We start from the raw sequence: 26,011 nt of genomic DNA, 5'->3' as shown, positions 1-26,011 counted from the left end.
GATCCTTGCGAGGTAGGATTGAAGGAAGAAATTGAAACAATTCAGAGGCAGGCTGCTAGATTTGTTACTGGTAAGTTTGAACAACATGTAAGAGTTACAGAGATGCTTTGAGAACTCAGATGGCAATCACTTTAGGGAAGGTGATGTTGTTTTCAAGAAACAGTATTGAGAAAATTTAGAGAACCAGCATTTGAAGCTGACTGCTGAATGATTCTACTGCTGCCAACATACATTGCACATAAGACCATGAAGACTAGATACGAGACATTAGGGCTTATACGGAGGCATACAGACAGTCACTTTTTCCTTACTCTATTTGCGAATGAAACACACAAGTAAATGGCAAGTAGTGGTACAGGGTACCCTCTGCCATGTACCATACAATTGCTTGCAGAGTATCTATGTAGATGTAGATGATATATATCAATCCTCACATCATCCATCACAGCAGCCCCAATTCAATGTGTCTACAAAGACTGTCACTAGGAATGGAGCCGAGTGGGAGATAAAATTTTTTTCAGTTTCTGAATGAAGATCAGCTGTAAACATTCTAAAGGAGAGAGGAGGTTCCACTGTTTACTTTTGCCAACAAGTAGAAAACTGTCATTTTTAATGAAGCAGTGGGCACATCTCATCAAGAAATACACAGAATCAAATGTTAGTACTAAAAAACAATGATTGGACTGTGTCACTTGAGGAACTGGGAATATTGATGGCCGTCATATATCTCAGGGTTTCATTTTTTCACATGGTATCTCTGTGGATCATTTTTTGTTGCATGCTTGAGAGTGTACTGTCATCAAGGGAGAGGTGTTGGGAGTTTCTCAGATTTCTCCATTTCTATGAAAAATGAATGTGAAAACAAAGATGAGGTGACTTACCGAACGAAAGCGCTGGCAGGTCGATAGACACACAAACAAACACAAACATACACACAAAATTCAAGCTTTCGCAACAAACTGTTGCCTCATCAGGAAAGAGGGAAGGAGAGGGAAAGACGGAAGGAAGTGGGTTTTAAGGGTGAGGGTGAGGGTAAGGAGTCATTCCAATCCCGGGAGCGGAAAGACTTACCTTAGGGGGAAAAAAGGACAGGTATACAGTCGCACACACACACACATATCCATCCACACATACAGACACAAGCAGACATATTTAAAGGTCTTTAAGTATGTCTGCTTGTGTCTGTATGTGTGGATGGATATGTGTGTGTGTGCGATTGTATACCTGCCTTTTTTTCCCCCTAAGGTAAGTCTTTCCGCTCCCGGGATTGGAATGACTCCTTACCCTCACCCTTAAAACCCACTTCCTTCCGTCTTTCCCTCTCCTTCCCTCTTTCCTGATGAGGCAACAGTTTGTTGCAAAAGCTTGAATTTTGTGTGTATGTTTGTGTTTGTTTGTGTGTCTATCGACCTGCCAGCGCTTGCGTTCGGTAAGTCACCTCATCTTTGTTTTTATATATAATTTTTCCCACGTGGAATGTTTCCCTCTGTTATAAAAATGAATGTGAGCTGAGCACCTGCCAACAGGGATACAAATTTGCTCTTGTATTTGAAATTTGGGAAAGTTTGTGGAGAACAGTTATTCTTACCATCCTGGAGAAAATATAACTACAGGGAAGCATTATTACCAAGCAAGTCGAGGTGCAGGTTCACACAATTGAAGCCAAACAAACCTTACAAATATACTCTCAAAGTCTGGATTGCTGCCATTGTTGCAGCAAGCTATATAAATATTGCATTTCCACATCTTGACATACACAAAGGGATACAGTCACTTGGAGAGTGCATTGTTCTGTGTCTCAAGGACCCATGTGCAAATCAACAAAGAAATGTGATGACAGACAACTTCATCACATCTCTTCAACTTGCTAAGAAGGTCAAAGAAAAGAAAACTTACGTATTTGGTACAATGAACAAGACCCGTTATGAAATCCCTGACGAGGTAAAGAAGCTAAATATTGAAATACACTGCACCACAGTCCTGTGCCAGACTGGCGACACAAATTGCACAGTGATTGTATGCCAACGAAAGAGGAATAAAACTGTAATTTGTCTGAGTACACTGCATGCTGAAGTAACAGTAAGCAAAGAAGGAAAGCAGAAACCTGAAAACCTTAACATTCTACAGTGCAAATAAGTTTGGGGTGAATGTTGTTGATCAAATGACCCATAAATATCCTAAAAAAGGTTTAAATCTCATGGCAGATTAAAACTGTGTGCCAGGAAGTTTTTTGTCAGTGCACACTCCACTGCAGAGCTAAAATTTATTCTGGATACTGCATGTAGCAGATGGATGATACATGGTTCCTACAACTTCTTGGACATGGTGGAAATAAATGGTGGATCATCTACAAAATAGTAACGAACAAGAAAATGGAAAGGAAGAAGTTCATACTTCACATCGCAAATGAACTCATGAGGGGGGGGGGGGGGGGAGGGGGGGCAGAGCAGCAAGAAGAATAGACAAGAGAGGAGGATATGGGCTCAGAAGTATCCAGAAGGCAAAAGAAGTGCCAAATCAGCCCCTGAAAAGGTGTGTAATGTGTGACAAAACCATGTGCAGAAACTGTGCCTGTAAAAGACAGATCACTTATGCTAAGTGCATCTTCTAGATTTCAGTGACTTGAGTAACAAGTGCAACAAAGCCACATGTAAAACACATGTGAGTACAATATGGACCACATGCACTAAATATGTCTAGAAGGTTCTGCAAATAGTTAATATATGGAAGTCTACAATAGGAAACTTATTAGCAGAGGCAATAACAAATTGGCATGAAATTTTGTAGTTGAGGTAAGTAAGTAATATATTAATTATTTTGTTAAATAATTATTGTTATAACTCATAAAATGGTAGGGATTAACACACACTAAAATAAAGTACTTACTTAAGTCAAATATGAAAGCACTTTTTGGGGTCAAAATGACTCGATCATTTTAGAAATGTCAGATATTCTGCTATTCTAGTGTTAAAGATAGTTGTATATATACCTGTAGCACAAAGCAACAAAAAATGAGCAGCTTGATTACAAAATTTTAATGAATGATAGGCTGCGCTGCACTTACTGTTGGAAGATAAGAAACAAGCCCACTGTGACTTCAGTGCTGGCATGAACCAAATTATGCCCTTGTGACAAGTATTAAAGAGTGATAAGCTGATATAATATCTTCCTGACATTCAGAAAAAAAGATAAATATTGTTCCAATAGATTGTATTATATACTTCATGTATATTCCACAGATTGATACAAGTTAGTGCAACTCTGACTCACATGGCACAAATGATAAAAATGAGTATGCTGGATCCACTTGTTAGAGCTTTAGATTGTTTTCATGGACAGAATTTCTACCAGAATTAGGTGGTACAGATGCAAAGAACATTTCCAATACTTTACTCTAAATAAAGTCTTTGATCTTATTTATTATAATGTGTTCAATTCAGATTTTGTCTATACTTTTCGATTGTGCAACTACAGAAGTGTGTTGCTATGGCTTGGGCCTCCTTGTCACTATATTTGATGAGCATCAAGTTTCTGCACAGTGCTCTGCATTTGTGGATTTACTGTACTAACCTAAATGTGTGTCACTCATGACCCTTTCTGCCTTAGCTTAGTGAGAGAGCACCAGGTCAAAGTGTGTGTTGTAGTTTGTTGGTCTTCACCAACCTGTACGAGGCCTGCACTGTGATTGGCACATTAAAAATGTGTTTGTCAGTATTTTATGACGTGAACACATCTTTCATAGTAGTACTCAGGGTAGATGCATAATTAAAAATCTGAATTTTACAGAACTGTGAAAGATTTGACACATTTAAAACTCAACTCTTCATAAGCAAGTATAAAAAGTATGCCTATCATGATGGAGATATGGCTCTCTCATATTCAAATCTGTTTATGCCCACCTAGAGGAAACCTTTCTAGCCACCTCATGATCATGCCAGGATGGCCACCCACTGGACACCTTCCTGCATCAGCCTTTTGATGTGCCAGAAGGAGGAAGCATTCCTAGCTACCTAAATCCTAAGGAGGTTCACTCATGATATTTTCATTCCTCAACATACTTAACATCTTCTCTCTATTCTGTTTCATCTGCTGTTCAGCTTAGTGTACCAACTTTCTGGCTCTCCTTCTGTATAATGGCTACATGAATCCCACCAACCGTTAATGCTACCTCAATCTTGATAATTGCCTTCTGTTCCACACTAAAAAATCCATCTTGTGCCGTCTGGCCACTCACGAACAGGACATATCCAACATCAAACAATCGCCTTCATAGTGAGCTGAAGGTCTTACTGAGGCCCTCACAGACAGGTATTGCCCTTCAAACAGATTGCCTACTTCGTGTCCTCACAAGTCCTTAATTCTTCATCCACCCCCATCTGCATTACTTAATACCTTCCTACTCCAGAAGAACATAACCAAATCATTCACCAGGACTTCGACTAACTTTCATCATACCCTGAAATGAAGAACATCCTTTCCACAGTCCTTCCCACTCCTCCCAAAGGTGATTATCATGGCTTTTTTGGAGCCTGTATAATGTAATTCTGATAGAATACTGGGACAAAGGCAGGACTGGAATATTTAAAACATAAAAGAACTGAAGAATGACCCAGGTTGACACACAAGAAAGTGTTCTTTCACCAGAACAAGTGCTTCAGCTGGCATGTGAAGAAAATTATTGCTTCAGTAACAGTTTTTTCATTAAGTGAAATATTATGAGGAATAAAATGCCGCAGAAAATTATTTAGACACCTGTGATAGTGGCTTGGCTTGCTCGTGAAACACATTCTCCCTGTTACATGCTGTTCTTTATCACATGAAGAATACTTTTTCTAGCAAAGGCACTTGCCAGAAGTGTTGCACACACTGCAATGAAATTGAAATAATAAATGATCTAAAAAAATCATTTTAGAAGCCTGCATTTTGATTTGTTCCTTGTCACTCTATAAGACACTTTATACGAGGTCTGTTCAAAAAATTCCAGAACATTCATAATTTCACGCCAATGGTATTTTGGAGTAAAAAATGGTTGACATCCCTGCACACGCCTATGTTTAATGTGTAACTACTGCAAGTTTTATTGTTGTATGTCTGTTGGTTATTGTTGAGTGCTGTATTGAGCAGAACGTTGTGTTCCACAGTTTGCAAAATTCAAGACAGCAGAGTTAGAGGAGCAATGCATCTACATTAAATTTTACGTGAAGCTCAAGGAAACCTTTACAGAGACACACCAAATGATACAGGCAACCTATGGTGATGAGTGCGGTGTTATGAATGGCTCACATGGTTTAAAAATAGCCTTACAGAAGTTAAGGATGACCATCATGCAGGGTGCAGACAATGCTCATTTTAGGAACATCAACAAAATTGTAGATGCCAGTCAAAGATTGACTGTCCGAGAGATTGTAGAAGAATCTAATATTTCAGTTGGGTCATGCCATGAAATCTTGAGACAGCATCTTGGAATGTATCGTGTTGCCACCAGGTTCGTCCCACGGTTCATGAGTAGAGACCAGAAGAGCTTTTGGATTGCGCAAATAAGAATGAGATGTTCTTTAAGAGAATCAAGCCTAGTGATGAGATGTGGGTCTATGGTTACAATGTTGAGGCCAAGGTTCAATCTTCACCGTGGGTCAGGGAAGGTTCTCCAATATCGAAAAAAGCTTGTCAGGCCAGGTCAAATGTCAAAGCATTGCAGGTAGTTTTCTTTGACTTTGAAGGATTAGTTCACCATAAATTGATGCTTGCAAGAAAATGTGAGAAGGAAATGGCCTGAAATGTGGCGAGACAATTCATGGCTCTTACATTACGATAATGTACCTGCATATTCATCCCTGTTAGTGCATGACTATTACACAAAAAACGAAGCCCCTATGGACTTTTTTTATTTCCAAAGTTGAAAACTCCATTGAAAGGACGAATATTTGCAATGATGGACAAAATAAAAAGAAAATTTGCAGACAGTGTTTCGCGCAGTCCAGCAAGAGGTGTAACAAAAGTCCTTCCGGAAGTGGAAACGGCAGTGGGAAGGGTCCATCAATAGAGGAGGATGGAGACCACGCACAGTACTTAAAAGATAAGTGCAGAAAAATTTTGCAGACAAAAGTTCTACAATGTTTTGAACAGACCTCGTAAGTCAGAAAGGGCAAAGGTATACTAAATTAAATTGGTGTAACAGTTAGTTCCTTCATATACAGCAATTTCTGGGATTGCAGCCTCTCACCTGTAGCTGACTAATGTGTTGTTCATAGACACATGTAATGTCTCAGAGAAGTTACTAGCTTTCATGGTAGTGCTCTTTCTCTAGTTCAGGCGTATACACACACACACACACACACACACACACACACACAAAACCTCTCTGACCCAAATTCAGTGATACATACTGTTTATGAGTAATTGCTCAGGCTGGCACAAGTGAGGGTGAGGATAGGCATGTGGCAACTGAAAGGGGGTAAGATGTATAGGGGAAGGCAGAGAGTGAGGAGAGGCAGATAGCTCTCAGAAGCATAAGAATGAGGACTAAAACAGGTGGCATTCACAATGTTGGGGGGGGGGGGGGGGGGGGAATAAGGGGAATTTCATGGAAAGATAAGTCCAGGGTTTGGGCAACGGATAAGTGGTATGGTAAATTATAGGAGCGGGAAAATGAGGGCAAGGGTAAGGAAGAGAGTAAGGAACTAAGGTATATTAGACCAGGAGGACTGCAAGAACAGAGAATATGCTGACCGGGCATTTCCCATCTACTTAATTTAGAGTAACTGGTGCAGTGAGCACTTTTCAGGGGGGGGGGGGGCACACAGTCTAAATGATAAAGTTACTGAAACAGCTATTGAGATCACCGGTGCAGTGGTATAGTATATTTTTCTGCACTAGGTGGTTGAGTTCACAGTTAGCCACAGACATTGGTCATCCTTGCATGGAGACAAGTGGTTAATTGTTATCCCCACATGGCACATGGAATGTCAACGCAGTCAGTGCATAATTGGCTGGTTTGAGATGTTATCCTTCCTTTTACAGGATAGCAATCACCCATGCAAGCACTGCCGCAGGAGGTGGTAAATGTGTGTAAAGGACAGATCTCATACCTAGATTGCTTACAGGGGTAAGACCCATGTGCTGTTAGGTTACGAGTAGGATCGGCATAAAGATAGTCTAGGCTAGGATATTGCCTAGGTTTGGTTGATTACAAAATTCTTGTTTCAGTTATGATGTTAGGGTTTTTGATGAATGTCCCATATATCAGGGCATGATGACAGGCAGCCAGAGCCTGAAACAGGAAGTGGGAGAGTTTTTCAAGACCTGGTTGATAAGAGGAGTGCTGATCAGTGAGTGATTAATAATGTTAGTGTGTTGTTTGGTGTCACAGGAAGAAATTTCATGAGAAATCTGATTATGGACTAGCTGAGCAGAATATTGTCTGTCTGTCAAGGCTTTCGCAAGATTATCAGCTCGCTTTGTTAATACCAGTCTCCTACTGCAGATGTGACTCCCATAGATGTTAAGGCTATGTGGGACTTTTTATTGAGGAACGGATGATACTGTCAAAATGGAGATACTGTTGGTTGTTGGTGCATTTTATATGAACAGAGGTATTGATGGAGCTTTGTGAAAACTGAAGTTCAACATTTAAGACTGTAGTTGATTGAAATGAGAAGGACCAGTAACGCTGAGTTGAAAATAGATGTTGGGATTGAGTGGTTAGGAAGTGGCCCATAAACTGGTTAGTGTATAAAGATGCCCTGTGGGAGTGCTCACGGCAGTTGGACAGATCAGTTTGTATAACTAGGCTCCCTCCCCCTTACCCCTTCCTCATCACTCCATATCTCTCTCTCTGTCTTATTTTTCTAATGCAACCATTTTCAGTCTTCATTTTACAATGCCCACTGCAAGCCAGCTGTCTCCCTGTCTATCATGCCCCCCTTAACTCTCTTTATCTGCTCACCACTCCTTGCTCCATACATCGTACCCCCTCCTACTTGCAACATCCTATTCCTCACTCCCCACTCTTGTCAGCCTGAGAAATCACCATTTAATAGTGAGTGTCACCATGAGCAGGTGCAAGTGAGTGCTTGTGTGTGTATGTAAATAGAAAGAGAACAGTAATTTATAAGGTAGTAATATCTGTGCTGTAAAAAACGTGTCTAATAACCATGCATTAATCAGCAACAGGTAAGTGGTTTCCATTTCTCATTTTCTTTTTTCTTTATGCTGGTATTTCTGTTATTGTTGTACCTTGTGGGAAACATAGATACAGCATTCATAAGACATTATGGCTGCTGGTCTCTGGTTTGAGAGAGATTATGGTAAGAAATATTTGTGGAGTAGACTCACTGAATGTGGACTCCTGCATTCATTCACAAGTCCAGCTGCTCATAAATCTGATTCATGGAATCTTTCTTCTCACATTATGCTGTGATCCATTGATGAGCCAAAGCATTATGACCACCTACTTAATGACACTTTTGCCCAGCTTTGAAATGTAATGTGTGACATGGATTTGACAAGTCACTGTAGGTTTCTGGAGCTATGTGTCACCAGATATCTACGCACAGGTCACCAAATTCCGATAAACTAAGGGCCATTGGTTTGTGGATGTGGAGCTTGTGCCTGATAACATCCCAGATGTCTTCCGTTGGTTTCAGACCAGGCAAATTTGGGGGCCAAGACATCAGCGTGAATTCACTATCGTGCTCATCAAACCAATGATTTATGATTCTGCCTTCATGACATGAATAGTTATCCGGCGGGAAGATGCCATTGCCATTGGGGAAGGCATCAAGCTTGAAGGGATGCAGGTAGCCTGCAATAATGTTCACATAGTCCACAGCTGGCATAGGTCCCATGGAAGCCGCACTGAATATCTTGAGCAGCCATTTGCATGGAAGACGGCGTGTTTGGATACACTCGTGAACATGGTACAACAAGGGACATGATTCATCCAATGAAGTGATATGTTTCCATTGTTCCACAGTGTAGTCTTGATAATCCTGTGCTCATCACAGTCATAATTGATAGTGTCATTGGATCAGCATGGGATCACCTGAGGGTCGTCTGCCAGGGAGCCCCGTGTTTGACAGCACGCTCTGCAACACTTGTGCTTGCATCAGCGTTGACCACTGTCATCAAATCTACCATAGATTACCACTTGTTCTGATTTACAGACCATCGTACCATGTTCCATGATGGGGTGTATATGTCCAACACCTTGTTGTCTTCATGTGTTTTCACTGTCCCTCAATGCCTGCTAATAGATGCTTACTGTAGTAGCAAATGTATGGCTGACCAGCTTCACTGGTTCTTAGATTCTTGTTTTCAGGGGCTGGGCCATAAATCTGTCACTTTTCCTTATCTACTTAGTGCAACACATGTGCAAATCCTCCCCCCCGCCCCCCTTATCCCCCCAGAGGGCATTCAGTCTCTGGGCTCTTCAGTGTATAGGCTATGTTGATGTTAAATACTCACCATGTGCATAATAATGAGAAGTTGTACTTTTGCCACTAACAAAGGGGTGATCCAACAACACATTATTGTAATGTGATATAATGACTAAAAAATTACAACACAATGAGCAGAAAGGAGGTTCCTACTAGAGTCACTATCGTTAGATCATGATTATCATTAAGGTAGTTACTCAGCATACTTTCCCACCCTTCCAGACACTGCGAATCTATAATACAGACAGCCATGACTCAACACGCCGACAATGAAAATCTTGTGTCCTGCATTAATGCTATGTTTTCTGCTTTGTTCCAAGTCTGACTTTTAGCAGGAATATGATACACTTCGTGCAGAAACCTGTATGAAAATCAATGTTAAAGGTCATGATAATGTCAAAGAAAACTTAAAATGCAGGAAATGCTATAACACAGAATCATTAATGGTGGGAAAGCATTGTATTGAATGCATAGGACTTCTGTAGGGACTACAAAAATGAACATGAAAAGCAGGAAAATATAAAATGTGGGAATGTGAAAATGAGGTTTTACAATACGTACATTAAGCTCCGCAAGCACCCAGTAGGATTGAGGTGTGGCCTGTCTGCGACCCATTCAAAAATTCAGGAAGTTCACAATATGTCAAGTGTTATTCAACACGTAAGTGGATAATTTTTGCACACATACATACGTACAACAAACTATCTGAGAAACCTAGCATTCCCAGAATATTCATTTTGGCAGTTTTCTACTAGAAATGGACACACAAAATGAACTGTGTTGCTAGTGTAATATTGAAAAAATTTCATTTCCATGTCTATGTGAAAATACCTTTGAAATTATGGACAGTCGTACAAAGAAATATGCATAATGTACAAATTTGTAAGTACAGCTTCTATACATGTTTACAATGCCATTTTGTAAAAGTCTTTATGGCAACACCTCTGCATAGCTGTATAGATGGCTAGTGTTATCACCTACAGCTGTTTGCACTTCGCAGTTGAAAGCTCTCAAAAGTACTGCCAGGTGTCAGGGATTTTCGTAAGTTGACTCAGCTGTAGGAGTGTCTTAGTAATAAAGAATAAATGTATTAAAATTTCACGCATGATCCGGTATTTTTTCATACATTGGAGTGTTTATGACATCATATTCCGTGAACTGTGTGTCTTACAAAGATGTATTTGTGAAGTTACATTTAGCACCATATTGAGATACTGTCTGAAAAATATGTCGCGAATAGAGCTAGTAGCAAAGAAGTAATCAATTTAAACATCATGGTCAGTGCAACAGTTTTTCATGCATCTCAGTATTTATGATGTCATACCTCATGAGCTATGTTTGGCACCATGATATAATTTTATAGGTGCAGTTAGTGGCATAATTGGATGCTATCTGAAAAAATTAAGTGAAAGTAGAGGTAATATCACAGAAGTAATAAATTTAAGTATCATGCACGATGTGGCAGTTTTTCATGCATCTCGTTGTTTATGACGTCATGTTTCCTAAACTATGATAGGTAGATGGCTCTTACCCCAACAGCAATTTTTGCCTGACTGTGAGGGATACGTATACCAAGTTTTATTGAAATCAGTCCAGTGGTTTAGGAGGATTTGTGAAAACAAGCGCACACACACACACACACACACACACACACACACACACACACACACACACAAATCCACTTTTATAATGTGTACGGATTTTTCATTTCCCTGTGTTGATGCAATTCTAGTAAACTTCTAATCTCAGAGGTTGCAAGATCAAGCACCATCACTAACACTCTATAGCCTTCCACAGTCTGCCCATTCACAAATACTGACAAATCTTCTTGCTTCCTCATGCTCCAACAGACAGTACCTATCAGTTGGTAAGACTTATCACTGTACTTAAAAAATTGGACGATCCTTCATTGTACATATCGAATAGCCACATGACTGAATTTGCAGGTTTATGACATGATCAGTTAGTACATATAAAACATTGTGACCAAGAAATTTGTGTTTAGACTATTGCCATATGTCTTGTATCAATACACCTGACATAATACACTGATGAGGCAAAACATTATAACTAAGTGCTTAATAGTGTGCTTTGAATCGCAGTTCAGGAGGGATTAAGCATGGCATGGATTTGACAAGTCCTTGGTACACTTCCAGAGATATATGACTCTAGATGTGTTTGCATAGGTCATACCATAAATTATGAATGAGGAATTTGTGGATGCAGAGCTGGCACCTGAGAGTGTCACAGGTGCATTTCATCAGGTTCAGATCAGTCAAATTTGCTGGCAAAGATAGTGAGTTCACTATCATGATCGTCAGACCACTGTAGTACCATTCTGGCATTGTGACAAGGCCAGTTATCTTGCTGGAAGATGCTGTCGCCATTGAGGGAAACATAAAGCTTGAACGGAGGCAGATGATATGCAATAATGTGCGTGTAGTCCACAGCTGTCATGGTGCCTTTGATTACTACTGCAGGTCCCATGGAAGCCTAGGTGAAGGTCCCTCATAACATGAAACTGCCCCTGCCAGCCTGTGTCTGCCTGGGTGATGGCGTATCCTGACACACCCGTTTATCTGGTGTAACCAGAAATGTGATTCATCAGACTAGGTGACATGTTTCCATTGTTCCACAGTCCAATCTGGAAGATCCTGCACCCTCTGCAATCATAATTGATGATGATGTTCATGCAAACACATAGATGTTGTCTGCTGTGGGGCACTAAACAGTGTGTTATAAACACTTGTGTTTGTATAAGCACCAAACTCTGTTGTCAGATCTGCCACAGACCACCACCTACCCTTCTTCGGAGAGAGACTAGCCTCCAACCTGTGATGAGGTGTAGACATCCAACACCTTGTCTGCTAATGGCTTCACTCTCCTTCAACCTCTTTTCTTAGCTGCTTGTGACAGTAGCATGCAAACAGCTGACCAGCTTCACCATTTATGAGATGCTTGTTCCAGGACCTGGGCCATAATGATCTGTACTTTGTCAGAGTCACTTATGTCAGTGGATTTCCCCATTTGTGGCTCCTATCATTGTTGAAATGATTCTTCATTCAGCTCTGCTCCTCTTATTTACTTCTTTAACTCATCACCTTCCTGCAGCGCCATTAGGTGCATTCAGTCTCATGGTGGGCAGTGGTGTCAGTGTCTTGGGTCATCAGTTTAGGTCTCTCTGAACACTGATAATTAACTGAAACCCTCAGCTGCTGACAGGTGTTGTTGATATACCTCGATGGGGACACTGAAAATATGTTCCCCGACTGGGACTCGAACCCGGGATCTTCTGCTTACGTGGCAGATGCTCTATCAATCTGCATGCTTCCCGTGAGACCCACATTCCCAACTGTCCACAATCTACATATGTAATGTCCCTAATAGATATTTGCCCATCCACTCATTACTCGCACCCACTAAGGTGATGATTCCCGTAAGAGTTCGGGCAACCTGCGCACATTCACACAGATGAAGGTCGATGGCCTGGTAGCCTTTCAACTATATGTGAGGATAGTAACTGTTCCCGAGTGTGAATATGCACAGGTTTCCCGAACTCTTACGGGAATCATCACCTTAGTAGGCGCGAGTAATGAGTGGATGGGCAAATATCTATTAGTAACATTAAATAGGTAGATTTGGACAGTTGGGAATGTGGGTTTCACGGGAAGCGTGCAAGGGATAAGTCCTTGCAGTCGCGCTATTCATCTGTGTCCTCGGTGGCTCAGATGGATAGAGCGTCTGCCATGTAAGCAGGAGATCCCGGGTTCAAGTCCCAGTCGGGGAACACATTTTCAGCTGTTCCCATCGAGGTATATCAACAACACCTGTCGGCAGCTGAGGGTTTCAATTAATTATCATTTATTCTAGAAAAGCTGCATGGTCAATGGTATCTGTTCTTTCGTGAACAATTACTATCTTCATATATCTCTGAACACTGCCTAGAACCACAATGATACCCTTGGGAGCACTTACATGACCAACGTCTACTTCTGGTATTTATATATTTCTGCCCTCAGTTAATAAATAACAACTCGTGCAGATATATGTTTCAGGCACACTGTTTAGAACTTTGTACAAAATTTTGATCTCTTATGTTTAAATAGAAAGACACAGTGTAGTTTTCTTTAGCAATTATATGATTTGAGTTTGTTTGTGTGGAGGCTTTGGCAGAAGAAAGTGCTAACCTGCAGGAGTAATATAAAAAATAAGGAAATGGCAGACACTTGCCTATAGTGGAGCGATGCATGGAGCACAGAAACACATAACAGAAAACAGCATTCACAATAGCTCTTTTTCTAGCAATAGCACACACATTTACATGCACACAACCACACAGACACCCAAAACCGCAGCCCATGGCCATGGCAAGAGTGTATTTCAAGGTATGACATTTTAAATGTTTGAATAAATTCAAAGATAAAACCACAAATACAGTAGGATAAAGCAGTTCATGTAACAGGCAGGACTACTTAAAGGTACATATTGAGCTACTTGTTCTGAGCTTGCAAAGAACTTGGCAAAAAATGATCAGACTAATGTTTAGTAAATGGAAGATTAGGTCTTTCTTCCAATGACCCATTCATTTGTCACCGAGAATGATGGTATGTCTTGAAATCCCTCCAGACTATTAATGGATCACTCAATATAAATATACTTACATCCAGCAAGGTCGCTAGCACAGCACGGTAGGATACATCTGCCATCACCAGTTCACATGTCAAAACACCCGTGGCAGATTTAAGGCTGCTAGGGGCCACCATGGCCTCACTTGTCTGCCAGCTGATATTTCTAGTAAGCACTCTGGTGGATCTATAGATGACAACCATGCACCACACGGTTTTCTCCTGGGCACTGATTTACGACATTGTTACCTACTAATGACATTTGGTTAGCGCAAGGATTCGGCTGTCTGCCTAATGCGGTACAATCTTCGTGCACCATTCAAACAAACCTTGACTTTTCAGTGAACAAACTGATGACATAGGAGTGCACCAAAAATGTGGTTTGTATCCAAGCATTTCCCAGTCAAACCTGCAAACAGTGTTCTCCACCACTGACTTGTGAGTTATTTAACAATCATTCAGAGTACCGTGTTCACCATGAGGTATTTACATCCAGAAGCGTTTTGTTGTTTGCATTTCCGGAAGAGTCAGGAACTGTTAAATTCTGTGATTTGACTGTAAATAATCTGTGCCTAATAAAATCTGTGTTGTTGAAGAAACAAACTTACAACAGTATGTGCAAGTGTACATGAAAACTTTGAAGCCTATCTTTACATGTAAACTCCATTTTAGTTCATGTGTCATACTCCTTGAAATTCCTCTTTTTTGAATATATTATGATCAACTTATTTCATTTACTATTTTGTGTTTACTGTATGTTTTATATACAAGGTGTACAACTTTGCTTCCGCTGTTTGCCAATAGGTGGCGACAACGGTAAGTATCAGTTGAAAGAAACAGATCGCAGATTTGAGGCAGTTAGCTTGGACCTCAGTCAACATAACCTCATTCAAACATTAGTCAATATGTGTCTGGATCATAAAGGTGTTCTTGACTGAAGATGTCAGTTTACAAGCCTAATTATCGTCATTTGTGGGAGGTGCTACTGATTTGTTTCAATATGAAGAAAACAGCGGCTGAGTCTCAATGAATGTTCTCAAGTACGTATGGTAAGGATGCTATTACTGAAAGAACATGTCATGAGTGGTTTCAACGCTTCAATAATGGTGATTTTAACGTCATAGACTGGCATAGTGGTGGAAGAGAGAATGTTTTCGAAGATGCAGAATTGGAGACATTGCAGAGTGAAGACTCACATCAAACTCAAGAAGAATTGGCGCGTATAGTGAGAGTGACACAGCAAGCCATTTCAAAATGTCTCAAGGCTATGGGCATGATTCAGTAAGAAGGAACTTTGGTCCCTTGTGAGCTGAAAGCAAGAGACATTGAACGGCATTTGTGTGTTTGTGAATAGTTGCTTCAGAGGCAAAAACAGAAGGGATTTCTGCATCGCATTATAGGTTCATTACGATAACCATTAACGCAAAAAATCATGGGCATATCCTGGCCATGCTTCCACATCAATGGCCGAACCAAATATTCACAGCTCCAAGATCATGTCTGCATTTGGTGGGACCAGCTCGGCCTTGTGTACTATGAGGTGTTAAAACCAAGTGAAACAATCACAGGTGCTCATAATCGAACACAATTAATGCGTCTGAGCAGAGCATTAAAAGACAAGCGGCTGCAATACAGTGAGAGGCACAATAAAGTGATTTTGCAGCACGACAACGCTCAACCCCACGTTGAAAAAGAGGTCAAAACGTACTTGGAGATGTTAAAATGGGAAGTCCTACCCCACCCGCCATATTCTCCAGACATTGCTCCCTCTGACTATCACCTGTTCAGATCAGTGGCACATGGCTTGGCTGACCAGCACTTCCGATCTCATGAAGCATGAAGAAGTCAGAAATTGGATCGATTCGTGGATCGCTTCAAAAGATGAATAATTTTTTCGGCGTGGGATTCGTACACTGCCCAAAAGATGAGAGAAAGTAGTGGCCAGCGATGGAAAATACTTTGAATGATACGTGTGTAGCCAATTTGTTTTATTAAAGCCTCAAATGTTTGGGGAAAAATGATGGAAGCAAAGATGTATACCTTGTAGCAATTTTTTTTCCATCTGCCATTCTGACACTTCTTGTATGTCACTTGTTTCCTTAAGGATAGTTGTTTACTTATTCAAATTACTTTTGGTTTCATTTAGAGTCCCTTGAACACTGGTCAGAACAGAATGTTCGAGCAGTCTGGTTCAGAGTAGCCTTACATCATGCAGAGTGGATTCCAGTGTTAGCAAAGGTATGTACTAATTGTTCTCATTCAATAAATACTATATTTTTGCTCTTGCATAGTTATGTATTTCCTTATTATTGATTACTTGATAAAATTAGGATGTATGGAAACAGTTTAACTTGCTTGTTAGATTTTTCAACACTTTTGATTGAATGTCACAGTACACATTTTTGAAACTAGTGCATAATCTACATTTTGCCACTCTGTGTGTATATTTTATTGGCAGTAGGTAAGCGCTGCATTTTTATGACATACAGTAGATCATACTGTGGAGTTCTCTGTGAAGGCAGGTCACTGCTTACCAAACTGAAGAGAGCAGCAGCCAGGCTAAGTATATTATAATCTGTCATATTACCTTGCTGTTTCGCAGAGCTGAGGAGCATGCCTCCCCTCCCTGTCCCCCATTTCACTCTCACTCACTCTCTCTCTCTCTCTCTCTCTCTCTCTCTGTGTGTGTGTGTGTGTGTGTGTGTGTGTGTGTGTGTGTGTGTGTGAGAGAGAGAGAGAGAGAGAGAGAGAGAGAGAGAGAGAGAGAGAGAGAGAGAGAGAGACTGTTGTTTCCTGACATATCTGCGTACGACAGCATGCGATGTTAGTGATAGGAGAAAACTGGAAGGGGTGTAGGGTGCTGACAGAGAGAAAGAGGATGGGAGGGCAATGTGGAACTTATAGATGGGTGGAGGGGAGGATATGGAACCACTAAGAAAAACTTTGAGAAAAAAGAAGAGTGTAGGGGAAAGTAAAGTTTCCATTGAACAAGAAGGAAATAAATAGACAAGTAAAGCGTACATTCAGTGATATAAGTGTGGTAGAAAAATGACTGAGGATTGTGAGACTAGTCTGGAGGAAGCTGGATGTAATGAAATGCAAAGTGGGAGGGAGGAGAATATGGAGACCAGGGCTAACAGATATTGACAACAGGAGGGTTGTGTGAATGAAGAATCTCTTTTGGGAGTAGAGCTCATGATATGGCAGAGGATCCAGATGTTATAGGTTGTGAAGCAACCATTGAAGTCAGCCACACTATATTGCACATCATGTTCTGCAGCTAGGTGGTCTAGTTGGCACTTGGTCAGTGTGTTAATGGTGTTATCCACATAGAAAGCTGCATAGTGGTCACAGCTAAGTTAATGTAAAATGTGACACTTTTCTGTCTCTAAGAGGGTAGGAAGTGCCAGTGACAAGGCCCAAGTAGACTTGGATAGGCAGAAATATAGGACAGGTTGTGTGCCTGCTTTCTCAGGGATATGAGCCATGGGGCAAGTAGTAGGGAGTAGGAAAGATGTCAAGACAAGCAAGGGTATATCATAGGTTTGGTGGGTGGTGAAATATTACTTTTGGCTGGATGAAAAGTATGGTGTGAGTGACATTGCTTGTTTCAACTGGGCCACCCATTTGCTGCAACATAATGTGGTTGATTTCAACCCCCTGGAGTTTTACCAGTCAATGCAGCTTTTCCTAAATGTGAAGGTGGAAACTCTCCCTAAAGCATATCCTCATTAATGCAACCTTCTCAAGTATTAATATCAATTAGCCCTGAGTACCATCTGCCTCCACCCATCATCACAAAGTCATCTCATTCCATTCTCCTGCTCTGAAGGCACCCTGATAATCCCCCAGTTACTTATCCACCAAGGCCTGGCTCACCAATTGCAACTTCCCATTCTCTACCTCCACTTTGTACTCTCCTTTTCTCTCCTTTTTCTTTGTGTTTCTTGTTTCTACCAGTCATCTCTATCCTTTCCTCTGCACACACTAGCATGATCTTTCCTATCCCCCTCCCCCCTGTTCTGTTGGCCCATCTGGCTACTGCATATCTCTTCCATTTCCCCACCAATCTCCTCAGGCAAGGTCACTATGTGCCACTGTCTGGTAGCAGCATTGTGACACAACAGTGGCTTTGTGTGTGTGTGTGTGTGTGTGTGTGTGTGTGTGTAAGTGTGTTTGTTTTTTATCAGTCTTCAACATATAGAAGTGAGGACAAGCATTGGATCACTGTGGCTGACATCACTTTTGTCAGCAGCTACTGCAGTATATTCAGGAAGTAGTTGTAGCTACATTATCATGATTCTGTCATTGGGTAGTCATGAAGCCAAACCATTTCCTGTAGAACCTCATAAAGGTAAAGCTACTTTCAGTCAGGATGACGTTAAACAAGAACTATATGGAATTGCTTATGGAACTTGGTACTCCTGCAGTCACCAAAAGGGAGCAGAAAAAGTTGGATGAAATAGAATGTGTCAAAAATTACATAGTAAAGTTAGTCAGGACCCCAGGTCAAGGGAGACACAACAGAGTTAAACAAGATAGACATCAACAATGAATTGTCGGCAGTAGGTGAAATCAGGAAACGTGAGAAGGTATAGATCATAGAAAGGACAATCAGCAACAGAGAGATAAGCTTACATGAGAAAAGAATTATTCAAAATAGATAAAACAGAAATGAGGTATAAAACATAAAGTACAAGAACATATTGAGAAAAAAACAAAATGGAATTATAATTTTGAAAATTCATTGTTTGCACATGTTCTCTTAGCAAACTGTTTAGAGGTATGTGGACTTGGTGGGAAATGATTTTCAACTAGTGCTCCATTAGGTAAGAGAGTGAACACATTATTTCAAGTATTTCTTTGAGTATTAGTCATCCCTAGTGAATTGACCACAATAGTTGATCATTAGAACCAAAATCAATTAATACTGTTTTGCAGAGGATATGTTAAAGACTCGAGGTTACAATAGTTAAAAAACAACAGGAGATGACAGTGGTGGTTTCAGTACTAACACTGTTATAGCTGCCTCAGATAAGCTGTACCCATTGCTGCACAGAGAACAGGAAGATCTGCTCTAGTTGGCTGTCTGATTATAACAAATTTAATTAAAACCTTTGGAGTTTATGTTACATTACGTAAGTTGTGTTCTGTGGCTCCCACAGAAGCATTCTCTGGGATGTGGAAAGAAGTAAAAGATGTACATTACTTTGATTTAAGAAATTTACAGTGAAATGACTTTACATTGTTGTATTACAATTCTGATTATAAATTAAGCAAAACCATTAAATTTAAGACTTTTAATTAAGCTTAATTAATAAAAGCATCAGAAAGTTTTAAAAAAGCATATTTGTACCATCATCTGTACAATTGTATATTCATTCGTAATAGTTTCGATTATTACAGTCTTCTCCACAGGAGAAAAAAAGTGTACATCAATAGATAAAACATGTCAAATATGTCCCAGCCAAATGTAGAACATATAAGATTGTCACAACAGTTTGTCTTAATGCAGTCCATATAAATGTGTTGTGCCTTGGCACAATTACAGTAGTGCACATTTGGTGATAACTCCACACAGTAGTGGTTGGCATTCCTACCATGTAGCTGTTCAGAGGTGGACAGTTTCCGCTGACATGCAGTGATTGGAGCTCTTGCAGTGACTGGCCCCCGACTGCATGTTATACTATGTGATCAAAAGTATTTGGATCTCTGCCCCCCCCCCCCCCCTCCCCAAAAATAATAATTAAAAAAAACCATACGTCATACGTTTCTCATATTAGGTGCATTGTGCTGCCACCTACTGCCAGGTACTTCATATCAGTGATCGATCTCAGTAGTCATTAGATATCGTGAGAGAGCAGAATGGGGCACTTTGCAGAACTCATTTACTTCGAACATGGTCAGGTGATTGGGTGTCACGAGATTTCTGCACTCCTAAACATCCCTAGGTCCACTGTTTCCAACGTGATAGTGAAGTGGAAACATGAAGGGAAAGGATATGTACAGCACATGATCGAGCACCTGTTCATAATGTACAGCCTGTGGCAGAATGGTTACATGACAATAACATCCCTGTGATGGACTGGCCTGCACAGAGTCCTGACCTGAATCCTTTAGAACACCTTTGGGATGTTTTGGAATGCCAACTTCATGCCAGGCCTCACTGACCGACATCGATACCTCTCCGCAGTGCGGCACTCCGTGAAGAATGGGCTGCCATTCCCCAAGAAGCCTTCCAGCACCTGATTGAACAAATGCCTGTGGGAGTAGAAGCTGTCATCAAGGCTAAGGGTGGGCCGACATCCAGCATTACCAATGGAGGGCGCCCTGAACTTGTAAGACATTTTCAACCAGGTGTCGAGATAGTTTTGATCACATAGTGTATGTATTACCAAGTACAGTAACTTCATAACCTAAAGATGGGATTTTAAAATCCTGACTAGTCATGGTTTGAATAAATATTAGTACAACTGAAGCGGATCTCTCTAAATCTACTGTCAGACCTACTAGTTGCGAGTGTCCTACATACCAAATCTTGTGCAGTCTCAAATGTAGCTTCAATTTCTATCTTGGTGGATTTGAGCATCTTGTCTATTGTGACAAATATGCCTCTTCTATTTCCCATTAGCCTATCCCTTTGATATACCCTAAATTTTTTGCAAAAATCTCACTGCTGTTGGCTTTTGGCTTTAACCAACGTATGCCACAGACAACTGTGACGCACTACCAGGCTTCATCAAAGTATCTGGTACCATCAGTTTTGACACGAAGCATATAAAAATTCAACAGCAAAAAGTTGTGGATGGTTTGCTGAAAGATTCTGAAAGTCACATGATAAACAAAAAGCAGGCTGTTACCTGTGGGGTGGAAAAGCATTATGGAAGAAAGTTGTCTCAAAGAGTGCCACAAGATGTGCCTTCGGCCCACTGTTTTTCCTTATGTCAGTGACATCTCATTGGTAATGTCCTGAAAATTTTGTTTCTATGCTAATGACTCCAGCTTTACTGAACTACGTGACCTGTAGAAATCAGCAGTGCTATCATCCACATGACTAATGACCTGCCTTCATTGCTGTGGTAGGTACAGAACCGGGGCCTAAAACTGTCTGCAAAGAAGTCACAAGTAACGAATGATTAGGGAATAAAGGAGACGACTCAGTGAAAGGCAGAAACGCTGCGTCGTCAATAGGTACACAAGCAAAGGGTACAGAGCTGTGCTAGCTTTAGGAATGAACTTCCTTTTTCAAGCTTGTAGGAAAACAAACACACACACACACACACACACACACACACACACACACTCTCCCACTCACTCACATGCACACGTCTGTCTCTCTAAATTGTGCTCAGTTGGCTGCCAGCTCTTTCCTGGCCCACAGTAAGTGCACTGGGGTGAGGTGGGAGTCTAGGCTGGGGTGGGGTGGGGTGAGGGATGGAGAGAGATGGGAAGCAGGGAGGGGTTTGGGGCGGAAGCGTCTAGTGGCTTGTGAGTGAGTGGGGAGCCGTCTGTGGGCTAGCTAGTGGTGTAGGTAGAGGGGAAAGGTGGCAGATGGACTAGGCTATTGTGGAGATTAGGTGGGTAGCCGAATACCACTTCGGGAGGGGTGGAAGTATCTTGGGTAGGACGTCCCTCATACCTGCTCACAAGTCACAAGTAAATTCAGTATCTCGTAACAGCTTATTCATTCCTGAATTCTGTGAACACGTGCCCCTATTCTTTTTATTGGTGCTGCAATTCTGTATCAGAAAATCCTGAAGAATCTGGATATAAGTTTGGATGAGTAAATTAGGTGGCAAAGCAGTGTCACTATGTGCAGGAAAACTTGTACTTGTCTCTAAGTCCCCAAAAAAATTATAAACATATTTTCACAGAATGTGAAATGAAACTTGTGCAGCTACTTGGTTGGTTGTTTGGGGAAGGAGACCAGACAGCGTGGTCATCGGTCTCATCGATTTAGGGAAGGATGTGGAAGGAAGGCGGCCGTGCCCTTTCAGAGGAACCATCCCGGCATTTGCCTGGAGTGATTTAGGGAAATCACGGAAAACCTAAATCAGGATGGCCGGACGCGGGATTGAACCGTCGTCCTCCCGAATGCGAGTCCAGTGTCTAACCACTGCGCCACCTCGCTCGGTGTGCAGCTACTTATTCTGCAGGAAATCCGCTATTGCGTTGTAGTCCAACATAACACAAAGAGTGAAAATTCTGACAGTTACAACTAACAATGAATGCTTGTGGATATTATGACTTCAACATCAGCTTGTTTGATTGTGTCATGCCCTCATATTCCAGTTATGATGGTTGTTAGCAGATGAGTTAGAGGCTACCATATGCTGTGTGTACTTTATCTCCTTCTCAGTGTATGTGTCACTTAGTTTTATGGATCGACTACCTATCATTTTATTATAATCTCAATAATGGAAGTTACATAGTATCCCATTCTTGCATCTGTTTTTTCATATATAAAATATATATTTTGCTGTATAAATATCGTACAATAGAAATCAATGTAATATACCCGAAGATATAATAGAAACCAAAGTACCTGTATCTAAACAACAGCAAATAACCTTTGTTTTTGGTCTATAAAAAGTATAACGTTATGAAGGTTGAGCTCTCTCTCTCTCTTTGTGTGTGTGTGTGTGTGTGTGTGTGTGTGTGTGTGTGTGTGTGTCTGGCTTTGACTCTGACTGTGAAGCTGATTAACTCTTGTATTGTCTTGGGTGTCATCCTTTGTCTAAGTTATTAATATTAGTGAAATAATAATGAAGTTGGTTTAAATGTGTGCTGTGTTACTGATTTAAAGTTACCATCTCCATCAGTACAATGATTTATGAATAAATGTAAATGTGGCTGTCTTTCGTAAGTGTATCGATTTGTAATATTAACAAAGTCATTGTTGAGTGCCATTTTGTTCCCTTTTCATTTTCTTAGTATTTCTGAAATAGAACCTGGAGAGTTCTGTAAAAGAATTCTGATTGCTTTTCAGCTTAAATTCATTTGCATAGATTATCATTTTGTAATTGCATGTGTGCACACTTTCTAAATGATTCAATACCAAACAGATGATGAGCCAAGCTATAAATAAGAATAGTCACTAAAAGTAAACTTCAAGTAAATAAAGACTGTATTAAAATAATTAAATGCATATGGAAGCCACTGTACATTGGCTTGAAGCAAAAGCAGAGGCGAACATTTTTTTTTTTTTTTTTTAATCTATTGTTGGCTAATCATCTCAGTGTGAATTACAATTATAAGAGGGTGGGAACTACAGATTTTGTAGCATACATGACAAACAATAGACCAGCTGTGCCCACCCATAAAACAAAAACATTCACAAGCTTCTTATTCATTATTGACATCCACCTGGAGCATGCTACCCTGCTCTCTACATGCTGTTTTATGCCTTGTTGCATTTAAGGAAAAGTTGAGGCTCTATACTTTGACATCCTCATGATTTTTCCTCCAAAAATTGGTCATATCTGTGTGTCAAACAATGAAGCAAATATGCACTTTTTCTTCCAGTCACCCTTCTTTCTCTCAATCATGTCATTTCTTTCTTTTTCCTTCTTCTCTTCATTACATGTATCCTGCTATTTCCCCATGTCGTTATATCTCTCCCTTCTCTTTTGCTACATCCATTGCTGCCACAGCCCAGAGTCTACATCTACCTGCCTATAAATTGTCTAATCATGTCGCACAATGAATATAATTATAAAACATGAACATGCTTGATTAGAAATAAGAGAGGATATGATGGAGCTAACCTTGCCAGGATAAATGTATAATAAAATAAATATAAAAATTTATTTCATCATACACTCTTAATAATTGGCAAGGAAAGAAAGGTGTGGTCGTGGCATATTAGTACGAACCATTCTGCAGCAGTTGGGAAACCATGAGGATCCAACTTCAGGATGACTGGATCATGTAAGCAAGCTTGTATCTTCTTTACATGTACAGCTCTCATACCTCTCAGTGTATTTTAGTGACTTAACAATTCTACAATCCAGCAACAGTTAATCCAGCCTTATTATAGATGTGTATGCTAGTTTATGGGATAAAATCAGCCATTGCTTTCCAAAAGACCAACCTCAGGATTTATCTTAGGTGATGTAACAAAATGTAGGAAACTTGATTCAGGTTGACTAGATGATATATGAGACCTGTTTGTCCTGAATGCAAGCTCAGTGTGCTAACCACTTGACAGCTATGCTCAGTCACAATTCCCAGCTATATCTCATAGTTTGATTAAAAGCTACTTCTCTCTAATTTTCATATTTTACAGGGTCTTTCTTTCTGCATATGTATCTGGACTGTCACCCTCAGGAGAAAGGTCATGTCGGAAAATCACATATCCACAGCCTATAAACTGTTTCCGTGAAGAATGTCTTGGGGCTCAGGTTTGTTTTACTCAAAGTAGATGTCACAGAAATACTGTAAAATCTGAGCTGCAACCCTTGAAGTTATACATCAGCTGTCCTACAAAAGCCTACTTAAACAGTTTCAAGTTACAATATTAAGGGAGGAGTCTAGTAATACATTACAGCCCCTGACAGTGGCTCCTGTGTAGGGACAATGAAGAGAACACTAAACTAATTACAACTTCTCATATATAATGAATCATCTGTTATTTCTGTGTTTTTATTTGTATTACTATGAGGTTTTCATTTGTGTTGGGAATATCTTTGAAAAGATTACATGTAAAAAAAATGTTGTTTCAGAATGGTTTCGTGTTTCACCATGCAGAACCAATGAGTGTTTCCATGGTCAAGTGGCTGCCAATCACAGAAATATGCAATATTCCTCAATATGCACATACAATGATAGGAGTAGGTGCTGTTGTTGTAAACAAGGACCAAGAACTATTGGTTGTTCGGGAACGCTTTCATACAGTACCTCACTGGAAACTGCCCGGTGGATATTTAGAACCAGGTGTGTACTCTATACTCTTTGGTACTAGGTTTACACAAATTGTAAGGATGTCCTTTACCTTAGGTGCACGGTGTTACTTTTTGAACAAAACTAGTATAGAATACTTATTAGTATGCAATCAGTTTAAATAACAGCTATCTACATATTTTTATGAAAAAAATATCAAGCATATGATCAAATCTTGGTGTTCAAGAGGCTTAATATTTTGGCAAATGGCAACGTTGTCATCATCAGTTGTGCCAATGAACTAACTGCTGAGAGGCTAGCATGTGTCTCGTGGCACACTCACCTTTTGCAACCTATGGCAGGTCAATGATTGCTTCACTTGAAATTCACATCTTCTGGTGTGTCCAGTGCACAATATACCTGTTGGTGCTGTACCTAGACTTGAGGTCAGATCATTGTTCTTGTAAGGTAGTTCTTTTCCTATTTTAACTGATTTAAGTGAGGGTTCTCACCTTTGTTAAGGTAGTAACTGCTTTTGTTGTTGATTAACTTGTCCTTCACGCATTTCACAATCAGCTGTTTTATGGTACCATCCAATAATTCAATATTTGTGCCAGAATCTTTGTATGGTTGTGATTCATCCTGTGTAACTGAAAAATATTGCTCTAGAACTGCAGATTTGCATGGTTTCAGTAATTGAGTATGCTGTTGGTGTTCACAGCAATGTTAAGTTGCACACAGCACCTGCACTATACATGTCATGTTGCACTCACTTGCAGTCTGATATCACTAAGTTCTATAGTCAAAGGACATAATTGATTCAACCATACATAAGAATGGTTACACATAATGACAGAATTGGTAAGCACTAAGCCAAACACAAACAGTAAAACTGAAAACAGAAAAAGCTCAGAAAATCATTGATGCTATGTTTCTCACAAATGCTGGTGCATACAAGGTGTGCAACTTTGCTTCTGCTATTTACTGATCGGTGGCAACAACGGTAAGTAGCAGTCAAAAGAAACAGATCGCAGACATCAGGCAGTTAGCTTGGACCTCAGTCAACAT

At 40.4% G+C, this 26,011-nt stretch overlaps 1 protein-coding gene and 1 non-coding gene across 6 annotated transcripts in view; both read left to right on the top strand.

Moving 5' to 3' along the window:
• The window catches only part of LOC124595874 (nudix hydrolase 8), a 104,630-nt gene that overhangs the window by 41,023 nt on the left and 37,596 nt on the right, over window positions 1-26,011 (top strand). For all 5 annotated transcript variants that reach the window (XR_006978255.1, XM_047134780.1, XM_047134783.1 and 2 more), the window contains exons 3-4: window positions 16,209-16,300; window positions 24,787-24,997. Coding sequence is in view for 4 of the 5 variants with exons in the window: in XM_047134780.1 (XP_046990736.1) it covers window positions 16,209-16,300; window positions 24,787-24,997 (303 nt within the window). In the remaining variant the exon portion in view is untranslated. The remainder of the gene's footprint in view (window positions 1-16,208; window positions 16,301-24,786; window positions 24,998-26,011) is intronic.
• Trnat-ugu lies at window positions 13,151-13,224 on the top strand. Its single transcript has one exon. It is a non-coding gene; the product is annotated as a tRNA-Thr (tRNA).

The sequence above is a fragment of the Schistocerca americana genome, chromosome 2, assembly GCF_021461395.2.
Source record: "Schistocerca americana isolate TAMUIC-IGC-003095 chromosome 2, iqSchAmer2.1, whole genome shotgun sequence".
Classification (NCBI taxonomy): Eukaryota; Metazoa; Arthropoda; class Insecta; order Orthoptera; family Acrididae; genus Schistocerca; species Schistocerca americana.
Note: the sequence above shows the minus strand (reverse complement) of the source record. Positions and strands in the feature narration are given on the sequence as shown.